The sequence below is a fragment of the Pyrgilauda ruficollis genome, unplaced genomic scaffold (genome assembly GCF_017590135.1).
Source record: "Pyrgilauda ruficollis isolate IOZ18807 unplaced genomic scaffold, ASM1759013v1 scaffold174, whole genome shotgun sequence".
In the NCBI taxonomy this organism is placed as follows: Eukaryota; Metazoa; Chordata; class Aves; order Passeriformes; family Passeridae; genus Pyrgilauda; species Pyrgilauda ruficollis.
In genome coordinates this window covers 72612-86026 of record NW_024516320.1, presented here as the reverse complement: position 1 = coordinate 86026, position 13415 = coordinate 72612, and the positions used below count along the sequence as shown (strand labels likewise).

At 34.1% G+C, this 13415-nt stretch overlaps 1 protein-coding gene across 4 annotated transcripts in view; it reads right to left on the bottom strand.

The window, feature by feature from the left end:
• VPS13A (vacuolar protein sorting 13 homolog A) overlaps positions 1 to 13415 on the bottom strand; it is a 106034-nt gene that overhangs the window by 39290 nt on the left and 53329 nt on the right. For all 4 annotated transcript variants that reach the window (XM_041464203.1, XM_041464204.1, XM_041464206.1 and 1 more), the window contains exons 36-46: positions 12513 to 12637; positions 11653 to 11822; positions 10824 to 11044; positions 9412 to 9644; positions 6412 to 6504; positions 5589 to 5945; positions 4742 to 4843; positions 3258 to 3416; positions 2877 to 3138; positions 1835 to 1995; positions 630 to 733 (exon numbers count right to left, since the gene is read on the bottom strand). In XM_041464203.1, coding sequence (XP_041320137.1) covers positions 630 to 733; positions 1835 to 1995; positions 2877 to 3138; positions 3258 to 3416; positions 4742 to 4843; positions 5589 to 5945; positions 6412 to 6504; positions 9412 to 9644; positions 10824 to 11044; positions 11653 to 11822; positions 12513 to 12637 — 1987 coding nt within the window. The remainder of the gene's footprint in view (positions 1 to 629; positions 734 to 1834; positions 1996 to 2876; positions 3139 to 3257; positions 3417 to 4741; positions 4844 to 5588; positions 5946 to 6411; positions 6505 to 9411; positions 9645 to 10823; positions 11045 to 11652; positions 11823 to 12512; positions 12638 to 13415) is intronic.

The following is a 13415-nucleotide window of genomic DNA, read 5'->3' as shown; positions in this document are numbered from 1 at the left end:
GAGACTTTCACAGAAGTGAAAAGTCTTTGCAATCATAAAAAAATCCATCAAAGCAAACCTACCTACCTACCTACAACCTGGTTACAGTTCAGCTAAAATTACATTCAAACTCATTACAGTTTTGTTATTAGCTTGACTGTAGTAATAACATACCTATGCTATATGCCAAGTTTTTCTAAGGTTGATGAGTCTTTCTTTAACATCTTGGATAGAGTTTAGGTGTATAGCTTTTAATATTTTACTTCAGAATCAAAAAATCAAAAGAAGCCTTTTCAGACAAAAACAAAAAAGCTGCAATAATTCACCAAGCATCACCCACTAGGAAGTGTACCATGTGAATTGCAATCACTGTGTTCCAAAAGTTCCCGAGCTCAGATTTTTAAAGTAGCTTAGCTAATTTAACTTATTCATAAAAATGGATTTCAAAATACTTCCAATTCAACAATGAAATAGCACTCTGCTTAACTCAGACTATATGCCCTGAGAAGATCCTACCTAACAATGACAGCACAGTATTATTTCAGTATTAGGAAGCAAGGGTAAACAATTTTTTTAGCATAATTGTACGGATACAATAGTCAAAAGTGTATAGACATATTCTACAATAAGAGCAAAATACAATAAAGTACCTGTAAGAGGAAAAGGGTATGTTGAATTCATTTGCTGGTGAAGCAGTCCCTAAACATCTTCCTTCTTCAAAAACATTTAAAGGGATTGAAAAGTGATTCCTTATCTATGTAAAATAAAAATCCAGCAACACACATTAGGAAAAACTGTAAAGACAAAGTGTTTTGAGCTTAGTAAAGCAAGAATGAGAAGTCTTGTTTTTCATCTTTCCCATATAGCATTCAAGGTCAGTATTTCACAAGAACTGTGTCTAAAACAGTAAATCTTTTTAAATGACCTGGTTGTGCAGTTTAATGCTATATTTTATTTATGAAATAAATACATTAACTGCAAAAAGCTTTTCAAGGAGAAACACAAGACTTTGAAAAACCACAGACAAATAAATCTCAACTATAGGGTAACTTTCCAAACAGTGATCTCCTAAAAATGTAATAGATACAAGGTTCAAAAATCCATACAGTGGAAGTGTAAGGGAAGTCAGAAGTTTCAGGTTAAATCATTAATGTCCATTCCAAGGCACATAAGTTATCTTTCTTGCAAGCATTCTTTTTTATTTATTTCAGGGTTAATTTAATGGCATTAATTAGCTCCTAGAAAAAAAATAATTTAGAAAATAATAGTAAATTTTGTTATTAATCAAGTCATAAACCACTATGAGTGAAAAAAAGTAAGCAAAATGTAACAAGAACACTACCTCTATAGAACTGTAATATCTAATTCATCACTGTAGCTATAAATCATATAATGTCTATTGAAAATACCATGCAATCAAAAGGCATATATGCTTAAAGGTCTTACTTTTCAACTGACACTGTACTAAATCCAAAAATAACACACCAATGGTACAGGATGAAGAAAATGAAACAACTTGACTGAAGGACAATTTGTGGAACCAAGGTAAGATTAAAAGAGGTTTGATCACTTCAGACAAAACAAATAGTTCAAGACCAAAATTACAGCCAGTATTAGTTAACATTACTAATTAATTATCCTGATCCAAAGTCTGATTGACGTCCACCTGCATCCAACCTGCATCCACCTGCATCTGTCATTTTGAAAATGGTTTTTATTCTTGAAAAATCAAACACAAAGTGAAGTTATATGGACCATTCAGGGAATTTTTAAAGTATGTCTTTTCCATGTTTATTTAAAGACTACAGGATCATTTTCCTTCATTAAAAAATTAAATGTATGGATATATAATGACCTGAATAGGGGAACGTATAGTTATTATCTTGCTTCCTTCAACAGTGTCAATTTGACTGACGATGGACCTTTCAACACCTGATTCCTCATGTCTCACTTTGTAAATACATCGACCCACTTTAGTCAACGGAATCTTTTCCACAGCAGAATGATTATGCGGACCTAGAATTTACACACAGAGACATGAAACGCTCAAAAGGAGCATAAAGAAAGAGCTGAAAGACAAAGATGTGCATTCAATAGAATTTTCTGTGTCATTCAATCTAATAATAAAAAAAAAAACACCCGCCACATGAAAAAATACAATCAGCGCTCTTAATACATTGCTCTTGCAGTGTTACTAAGGAAACAGCAAAGATTCTTTTCGTGCCACAAGGAAAAGAGTCAATGAGTCCATCACTCAAATATTTAAGTGGGTTTTGCTACTGAAAATAAAATTACATCTTGTAAACATTTCCTCACAGGAAATGTTTACAAGATGTAACAGCTTATTAACAAGGTACAGGTATTATATTGTAAGAACAATTCACATGGTCAAGTTTGAAAAACTGCCAATTGCTACAATAAATCAATTTAAATTTTAAACAAATACACCATTAAAAATAGCTAAATTTTGATTTTAACTTTAGCTATGGTTGCTTAAAATTATTTAAAACAATCTTTTTAAAAAACACCCCTCTTAAGAGTAACTTCTGTAAACACACATATATACAGAACTCTATTTTAAAACAAAAATTATTCTGAACAGCTGAATCCTGCAATAACATATAAATGCAAACAAGTATCTGACTCAATAAATATTATTATATAAATAAGTTATCACAGCAGAAAACCTATGCTGCAAAAATTAAGAAGTATGGTATATATAGCTTTAAGCTGTAAAGGCTAAAGCAGGATTTCACATAATACCATGCATCTAGAATTCAAAGAGATGCTCCTTTCATGTTATGTTGTCCTGCAAAATTTATTGACCTGTATGAGACATTGTTTTAAGGGTGATAAATATTTACAAAAACAGATGATGTATGAACTTTGGTACTTACAGATCTGAATGTAAAATCTCTTGCTACTCAGTGTTGTCATTGCTGTGAACTGGTCACTCTCATTTCTACTTCTGACAAAATCCATATTTAAACTCTCTTTGTCTTCTAAATGAAATATTTTTGATCCAAATTCAACATTAAGGACACTAAAGGAATCACTAGGTGAGACTGTGATGGGAACTCCTAAAGAATTTATTATTACAAATGGTGCTCGCTCCTTTTTGAAGATGTCTGAAGTCTGACTAGCTGCTTCAGCAAATGCCTAGAAAAGCAAAGAATCAATACAAAACATAAACATACTGAGTAAGACTTCACCAAGATGATCTCTGCATGTATTCATCTAGCAATTCTAACAACACATAGTTAAGAAATCTTTCTTACCGTGCCCAAGTTACTCAACATTTGCAGTCCTAACTTGGACAGTGTAATGTTGAGCTGGTCTTTTGAGGAAACATTTATTACTGTTTTATATTCTGGAACTTTGTAGTTCTCTTCTTCTTCATCATCTGATTCAAACAGCGCTTTTTTAGCCTTCTTCATCTGAAAGGAAATGTTTAAAGAATTCTTATCTGACCACTCACTCTGTAGAAGAAAGTTTCACCTCAAGACTATCTGTCCCCCTTTCCCATTTCTGTGTCCTGCCACAGTTTTCCTTTTTGTAAAGGTTTTTATTCTCAAATAAAAACCAAAGAGGGAGAGAATAAGACAAGAGATAAATTATACACTCAGGAAGTCAACGAAATACAAGCAGGAGTAACCAAATTTATGATTATTCCAAAGTAAAGAAAATACATACTAACTACTAACATATCCAGGAAATACTGTGTGATAGCATTCATCTTAACCTCTTGAGTAACACTGTGTCAAATGTTACACATAATTGACTTCCTAGTGTTAAAACAGTCTCCAAATGTAGTCTTTTTGTATTTCCGAATCAAAAATACCTATTTTGCTTTCATTTAGTTGAAAGAAAAAATAAAAAACCCGATGGAATATGTTTCTCTAGCCTTCAACACTTCTGGAAATTATGTATTTCCAAATGTTTTATTTCATATCAGGATGAGAAGACACGAGGTTTGACTCACTATCTTCTACCTCTCTCCTGCATTATCTCTTGTACCTTTCTGGAAAATTGTTGGCGTATTTTTAATAGCAGTTTCTTAACTGCAGTATCTCAGTCCATAGTATTTATCCTTCTGAGGCTATCACTGTGGAAAGTTTTTTAAAATGATAGTCTTAGGAAAAGCGTGTGTCTGCCACTCTGAGCAACCCCTCAGGTTAAAAATACTTCAACGGTTTTGAAAAAAGTAATGAAACAATGAAATTAAACAGTTAAGACGGAAGGAGGAAAAACAAAAGGTACCTCCCATCCTTTGATAAAGCCTTATCTAGTTTGAGACCAGAATCTAGACTATTTCCATGAAAGATGAAAATTAAGTGGTAAGAACACTACCTCCACAGTACTCTTTGTGCTATTCAACCGCTATCAGTTTTTCCAATACAATTTTGCTACACTACTGCTGTGGAACAAGAGCGGTGGCTTGTCTTTCCAGAATCACTGAATGCATCATTAGCCTAATTAGCATCACGGCCTAATAGGACAAACTGATATAAAGTTGTTATGATTACCTCATGCAACTAGAATAAAATTTTGCCACTTGAAAGATAATATTTAACAGATCTGGGTGTCTGGATCTTTCCTTGTATAAGAAGTGGTTTCATTTACTATCTGGAAAAAAACTCTCATTAACCAACCAGAATGAGCCAAATCGTTAGATTAGTCTCAGAAATGAAAGGTGGAGCGCATTTGGGGTTTTTTTAAGGTATCATAATGCAATATTTGAGCTCAGCTTTGTAAACTATACCTTGATTTCAAGAGTCCATGGCTTGAATAAGTCAGTCTTCTCAACTTCTAGTGGTTCAAGCAAAGGTTCCCACACACCAAACATCTCATTAAAATAATGTACCTATCAAAATCCAGAAATCAGTGAGGAATTTACATAAAACTTAAATAAAAAATTCTGATTTACAAGTATATTAATTATTTTGGTACTCTAACAGATTCATAATCAGATTGCACTTTCAGCTGCAGCCATAAGATGAAACAAATGCATTAGAGAAATAAATGAGGCAGATAAGTTTCTATTGCAAAGTCCTGGTTCCAAGTAAGTGGTAAAAATTGTGTCACTTAAAATACAATTTTGGGTTAAATGTCAGGTGCACTGGAATTCAAAAGCACCACAAATAAGGAAGAGTCTACCTACAACAATCACTGAATTTTGTCACTAATTTCTAAATATGAGTCAGTTTGGATGTTTTATGAATAAAACTGCGTTTTATAGAAACAACACATTATATATTCTACAGTAACATTAACTGAAGATTATTAGACACTTTTAGCCAGCTGCCATTCCAACATTTAACAATTATGCAACAGGTCTTTAGGAACTTGCAAAGAGTGTAAATGTGAGGCTGTATAACACCAATTACTGTGCCATTAATTAACATTACATCTAATGCATTAGATTTTCATTTTAATTTAGCTATCTTAACCCCTCATTCCCATCATGCTCCCACAACACATATTTGCAGGAGTTTAGTCACCAAATATATTATTTTTATTTTATTGTCTAAATAACACATATATAAGATTTAGACAATAAGGTTTAGCATCATAGGAAAACTTCTGTTTCTTTATGTAAGATTCCTCACCTCTAGCTCAAGACGAGAGTGTAGGTTGATTAGAGTACTCCAGTTCTTGACTTCGCCAACAAATGACGACTTGGCTAAAAGCATTGGTACTGTTCTGTGCCCAACCCCAGCTTCAAGTGTTATAAAAACAGATTCTATATTAACTTTCAATGACTCTCCTGTGGGAACCAGTTCAGTGTTTGGATTTTTATCTTCATTTTCATTAGTCTCTTCAAGAAACCACATTTTCAGATTTTTTATATCTTTCTTATTCCACAAGTCAGGAGGAATTTGACTAATCTCTTCTTTCGTTGTTTCTGTAGTTTGATAAAGGGCTGATGTAATAGTAATTACTGTGTTTATGATTATTGGTGAAACCTACAAATAAGAAATTGGAATAACTGGAAATGAGAATCTAGTACAGAAACAGAGAGATTCAGACACAAAAATATCATGAGTATGTTACAATAACAAAACACTTCCATTTTCTACAGGACTCTCATTTGAACATACTTCCCTTCCACAAGCAAGAGTTCAGTCTTTTCAGATTTGCTATCCCTGCCTTATTTCCAGATGGAAGCTTTCTAAACTACATCATTCAATGACTTATCTGAACACTTCAAAACTTATCTCTGCATATCAGGCATTTTATAAAACACAGATTCAAAACTGAAGCATAGTGACACAGTTGTTTATTTTCAATTTTATTCATTTTGACATGCTCAGCAGGTAGATGACCTAATGAAGAACAGGAACAATTCCCCACTTCACTCATTCCTGAAACAACTTCATAGCCTGCTAAGTGGGAAGTAGAAAACTAAAAACATAATACAAGTCTACTTACTTCTATTGTTAGAGATTTAATGGTTAGATCAGCTGTCTGTGGATTAGTACCTGACTGTTTCATTTCAAAGAAGAAGTCACAAGGCTGCAATACCTATACAATAAAGTAAAAAACACATGTCATATAGAGAGAAAAATATTTTTAGAAACTTACTTTGAAATCATACACATAAAAAATAAAGTTTTATGTTAATAAAAGGTTTTCTTTTTTTTTTACTGAAAACTTACCAATATTTGGTTCTTCAAAATTAAGAGAAATCTGAACACCAGTAACAAGTTGAAAGAAAAAACAAGTATCCAGAAGCGTCACCTCAGCCATTCTCAATCATTAGAGACTGAAACATCAACTACAGTAAAACACATTACACTTCAGTAACTCCATTCTTATGGTAAAGTCTGCCAATACCTTCAACACACTGCACCATCATGCCTCTGACTTTTGAGGAAAATCAATTTTTCAGTTGCAACACAGCAATGACACTGTTACAGTTTTCCTGAGTAACAATATAACCGTTTGAATCACAATCACTCAGTTCCAACTTTGTTTTGCAATCAGTCCCTGTACATTTTCACTTGCCAAAGTTTACCAAATCAGAGGTATGGTACAAACAAAACCAGTGCAATGTTATTAATAGAGGACTCAGATGTAATTAGACTATACTGACACTGTACAAACAGGAAAATTTCAACTCAAATCCCCATCTGAGATGGTCAGTCTTTCAAAAACTATTATTTAAAACCATATTGATGCAGCAAACTTTTCTGACGTCTCTGTCCATATCTTAATCAGCTGCTGGAGGCATAGATATACCCTGAATCAGTTTGACCACACTCTTCCCAAATAAGTTTGAGCTAATAGAAGTTTTTGTCCACAATATTGTTTTTTACCCTATTGCTCAAATTACCTTTTCTTTCTTACTCTGTATTACATCCAGGAACAAAAAATAACAGATTTCTCTTCAGACCAACACACATGAGAAATACACAAAAATCCCCTCACCAATTTATGCTACTTTAAATCTGGAGGTTAGTTTCCCTATTTGGCATGTGGACATGACACTTTGGGATATGGCTTAGAGGTGACTATGGTAGCACTGGGTTGACAGTTTGATTAAACGATCTTGAAGGTCTCTTTCAGTTTTGATGATTTTGTCATCAAAAGGATTAATCCACCCAACCCAATTACTGTCTGTCTTAGGTTACAATTTAAGATGTACCCAAAAGTATGTACTCTATTACCATCTTCATAAGCCATTAAAATCAGGTGGGGCAGTGTTCCTTATCTCCTCCATGACTCATCCCTGATAACTCCCTCTGGGGTGGGGGAGGGGGGAGATACATTCTGCTAATGGGCCATCAAGCCTCACTGCATGACTGATAAAACTACATCATCCCACTTTGAGATGCTCCGCCCAGGGGGAGGAGCCAAGCATTCCTACCTGGATATAATCTGAGGTGACAACACCACAAACGGCCACTGGATTCCCAGAGGGCAAGAGCTCCAAAGCCACCATTGGACCTTCAGAGGAAGATCAAGCCCTTCTACAGGATCACTGCTTCAACAGAACCACATCTGACACTTCAACAGGATTGCAGTCACCATTTAATCAGATCGCTACCAACACCCTGACTTAACAGGCTGTCAGGTTGTATTCTGACTCTGTCAGTGTTTCTGTATCATTGCATTTATTGTAATTTTCCTATTAAGTTGTATTTCTGACTAGGGATCTCCCACTGGTCTGCTTTCAAACCAGTACACTTTCCCACACTAAAACTGGATTGTTTACAGAAAAACCTGGCTTCAGAGGTTTGCTTACACATATTTTCAAAAGGAGCAGTTATGCTACTCCCTGCAGGTAACATGGGTTTTTCTGATGGTTTTTCTGACTCTTCTCAAAAAGTTTCTGAATCTTTCAAGGAAGGTACTGTTCTAAGCACTGAAACTAGTGTGCTCTGAAGTTTTTTTCCCTATCTATAGCACAAGCATCCTGTCAGATTCAGGTCTTTTTCCCTGTTTCTACAGTCTGAGATAACAGATTCCATCAAAAGATATTCCTGTAGGAGAGAAAACTTGGTGCCCAATAGCTTTCTACAAAGAAAGTAATGTTTATGCCACAGTTGCCAGCCACAAAACCAATAGTCAAACAATTTTGCATTGTGGCTCTCAATGCTAGCCCATCACTTTCTAAATTACTAGATAAACATTTTAGTGGAATTAAAGACTGTGTAAACCCAAGGAGTAAACTGAGGTGCTATGATTCTACCTGAAACTGAGATGAAAGGGAAGTCCCAGTCCTTTCTGCTTACAACTTTGGTCTTTCCTACATCACTCCATAAATAAGCAGGCATTAACAGAGAGCTGAAAAGTTTTGCTCTTCAAAATTCATCTGTGGTCTGAGAACATGGGTAACTGTTGTATATACAGCCAATCTGAATTTTTTTCTCTGATGCAGTGATATCATCACAGAGTTAACTGAGGAACTGTCTGCTGTAGAGGCAGAAAAACTGTAAGAAGCTCCAGGAGTCAATGCGACTTTCACCTGGTCAGTAACTAAGAAGTCTGTTGCCAAATATAAATAGGCAGCTTTACTATAACAGATCTATAGAACTTAACATAAAGAAATTTATGAGCAGCATACAGTAAGTAAATGATTTCTCAATATGCACTTCCCTTTTATTTTTGGTGACACTGTTATTCTCTTACATAGCTATTTAATATAAAGTTTAAGACTGACAGCACTCCAAATGTATTATACTGCATTTCACGTAGCATACCCTTACAAAATTCTATTTATTGGGCTTACATGGGATATGAAAGATAACTAACATTATACTTGTTGGGGCTCTGCATTGTAGTCTGTCACACAAAGCAAACCCCAATGCCACTATTGTAGTATACATTTTAATTATGAACATTTCAGAAATTATATGCATTTTAGTTACACGGCACCTTTTAAGTTACACGGCACCTTTTAAATACACTGAATGGTTGCAAACTCACCGTAGTAATGTTCCCTTTCCTTTCTTCTGGAAGAAATGGGCATGCTTTCATCTGTATTTCTCTAACAGCAGCTGTCATGTTGTACCTTTCAGGACTATTTTTAATGAAGACCTCACACTGTGTTGTAACCACCAATGCAGGAGCATCACTTCTTGTTAAATCAGCCACAAACACAATCTCTGGGTTTTTAACAACTATGTTCATTTCCATCGTAGATACAGGCTGCACAGATGCTTCAGAAATATAAATTACATTAGTTTAATTGTTCAAAGATTAAATTTCAATTATTTTCTTGCTGATTTAATTATTAATATAATTAATTTTTATAATTAATAACATTAATTACAGTATTTTTTAAATTCTTATAACTTATAGGGAGGCACTGACCATTTAGGGGTAAGATCTAGCATGACTAGTGTTAGCAAATCTGTAGATCTCCGCAATTGACATTTCTAGACTCTTCACTGCAGGCATGAGACCATTTAATATCTAATTATCTAACTCTTGCATACAACAGAAGACTCCACAAAGCTTCTCTGTGAAAATGGAAAGGATAACTACTGCTGAATGAAAATGACAAGTATCACCACTGTTACTATCTCTGACATTAACAAATGTATCAGCTTCACTCCATACTTGCATCTGTTAACTCTGGTAAGAGTTTTACAGAAATGCTGGGCACATTTTCTGCTCTCTAGTGTAGCAAACCCTCATTTTTCCACAGGACAATAATGCGGCATTACTGATGCCAAACGTAAATACTTGCAATAAAAACATACTTTCATATAAGAATTCCTTATCTGTTCAGACTTTGATCATCAGCAAATAATCACAACAGGCTTGGCTGACAGGGACACAACTACAATATTTAGAGCATAGGAAAACAACACCAAAAAAACAGGGACTTGCTTTGATGTGATGACCTGATGAGAACTATCTGAGGCCTGGAAGCATAAAAAGAATATTTCCTGCTCTGATGCTCTAATGGACCAATTTTTGTTGTCAGGTATTCAAGCTAAAAGTCTGTTTTCTGATGTAGGAAGAAATGCACATCAGTGGACAACTGAAATGACATTTCTAGGCAGCAATATCAGGCAGGCCATTTCCACATGTAAGCACAATATATATAATATGCTCCATTATTAGTCCCATTTTATTTTAAACATACATTTTTAGGTATCTCCTTTCTCTAGCAAGACAAGACTTCATTTGGAAACAAAGACTAAAGGTCATGAATCTATTTCCATGATGCAAAGAAAGCAACACCAATGGTTACAAGCTGTTCTATACATATAAACATAGGAAAGAGCATGAAAGGAGTACTGTATCTTTTATGTAGTATTATGATACCAAAATTAAGCCAATATTCAAATGCAGATTTTAAACTATTTCTGGTGTATACTGGTATATACCTTGGTCCTTTACAGGTAATGGTTGTTTGAGATTTCTCTGTGCAGCAGCACTTTCTGCATTAGCCTTTAGAAATATATCTGCTACAGTAAGTAGAAACTCCATGCTTGCACAAAGGTATATCTCTTGAACAATAACATCAAGAACAGTGCCATCTCTCCCCTGTTTGTAATTTACATCCACCATAACTTTCTTTTCAAATCCATGTTTCATTTCCACCATTCTGAAAGACATTAAGAATTAAGAAGGCATTTAATGAAACAATAAAAAGCCAGCCACAAATACTGAAAAACACTCAAGATTCTCATTCCAGATGCAATACATTAACAAGACTGAATTTAAAAAGCAATGCAAATAGTTTTAGAACATGACTGATAAAAACATTTGCACAAATTTTTTATAACTTTAAAACTAACCAGAATCCCATACACTGGTAATTAAAGATGTTAATAATTTAACAAGACAAACCATTGTATTTCCTTGTTTACATATCAAAAGTACTACATTTTACTGAAGTTTGTTACTATTCATGAGACATCATCTGAGTCTTACTTAGAACTTCATTAAAGTGGAAAGTGAAATTGTTTTCAATGTACATTTATTAAATTTATATTTAAAGTTCAGTTTATTTCATGTTTTGTATTTAGCACTGGTCTCTCACAAAGATGTGTGGAACAAATGGCATGTGAAAAACATAAATGCACAGTAATAAGTACTTTAAGAACCCCTACACTAAAACAATTGTGGTTTTAACAGAATACTAATGAAACGTAAACATTATGAACTCTTTGTCTAACTCTAATAAATAGTAATTTATGTAATATTACAAACCTTGGTGTAGCCTTCTGGATTGACTGTCTTTTATCGTCTAAAGTACAGTTTGCCAGTTTGACTGAAGCATTCATTGAACCATCTGATAACATTTTCAGAGCGGCTGACATGAGAACTAATTTAAACTCTGCAAGCTTCAAAAGGTCATCTCTCTGATCCAAACTGTTAACCTGTTTAAATGAAACATTTGTAGATTTCATTACGGATAGCAAAAATAATATGGAGGTCTGATACACAGTTTTACTCTGATTATATTTTCAATAATAATGAATTAAACAAACCCACTAATAACTCAAAAGACAATCACAAACAACCACATACAAGACAAAACTTACAAAATGCACAGCTTTGCCCTTCTATCATCTTCCTAAAGCAAGTTAAGTGAGAGACCTAAGTTTACAATAAACTACAAACTTTCAGTCAGAAATCTAGTGACAAGTTTAGTAAGTTTAAAGCAAGATGAATACAAATGCATTCCTACTGACAAATTTAATAATCTTTCTCCACCATTTTGTGTATGCCATGTACCCATCTCTACATGTAACTAATTAATATGTTTCATTCCTCTGCATATTCTTCTTCCCAAACTGTATTTTAAATTAATATAAATTTTCATCAGATTTTTAGTCAATGACAGAAGATGCCATGTATTATGTGCTACCACTAGTTGTTCTATTTCCTGTAGAACCTGCCAATCTGCGATTTAGATAAAATAGCTGTTCTCTCATTTCCATCACACTTGTTATTATTGCTAGAACACACTTTCTCTGTTATAAATTAAGCTATTCTTGCTCAGAATTTCCAGGACTCTAGGTACCTCAAAGCTGCTGATTATTCTTTTTAACCAAAATTATACTTACCTGTTTTGAATTTGGGCTATACAACACTAAAGTCAGAGAGTCAAATCTGAAGTCCAGTTTTAGTGTTGTTTTTATTTTCATAGGTGAATGCAATTCCACCACAGCTGATGTCACAACAGTTACACCTTTTAAGAATCAGAAAAATGGTTAATACCAAGAAAATTACCTGACTGCAAATAAGGAAAAAAAAACCAAAATATCCTCTCTTACGACCATAAATACAGCAACTCACCTTCTTCTCCACATGTAAATCCACCCACACTCAGCATATGTTAATCATCCTTTATGTAACTACTTTTGGCAAAATCACACATTTGGGAATATAAAACACTCCCCTTACATATTCTACATGACATTTTTACCATCTTTAAAACTCAAATGTACCACTTCCAGTTATTACTACACAGTACTGTGTGCAAGAGTGTTAAAAAGAATACAAATTTACTTTTGTCCTCATTTGTTCATCTGCTACATTGTTGCTGGTTTTCATATGTAATAAAGGAGTTCAACAAAAGATGGTTTTCTTAACTTTATTTGCTTTTCTTTTTAGTGTGTGCTGAGTCAATGGGCAAATGGCATGTATCAAATAGGAACAATTTTCAGGGGTGTCATCATTACAACAGACAAACAGATCTAAATCAGAATATTAAGGAAACCACTATATACAGGAAAGAGAGTAAAATTGTAGCTTTCCAAAGTCGGGATATTAACAAATGCAGTCAACAGACTTTTAAGTGCTGCCTTGCATTATGGCTGGGAAAACAAAACCCTTACATTACATGTCACGATCCAAAACTCACCATAGTGGCTCACTTGCTCCTATTCATTATTAATACTGTCAGATATAGCTCAAACCACAATGCCAAGATAACAGGTCCACAGGCAGTCAACCAAACTCATCTA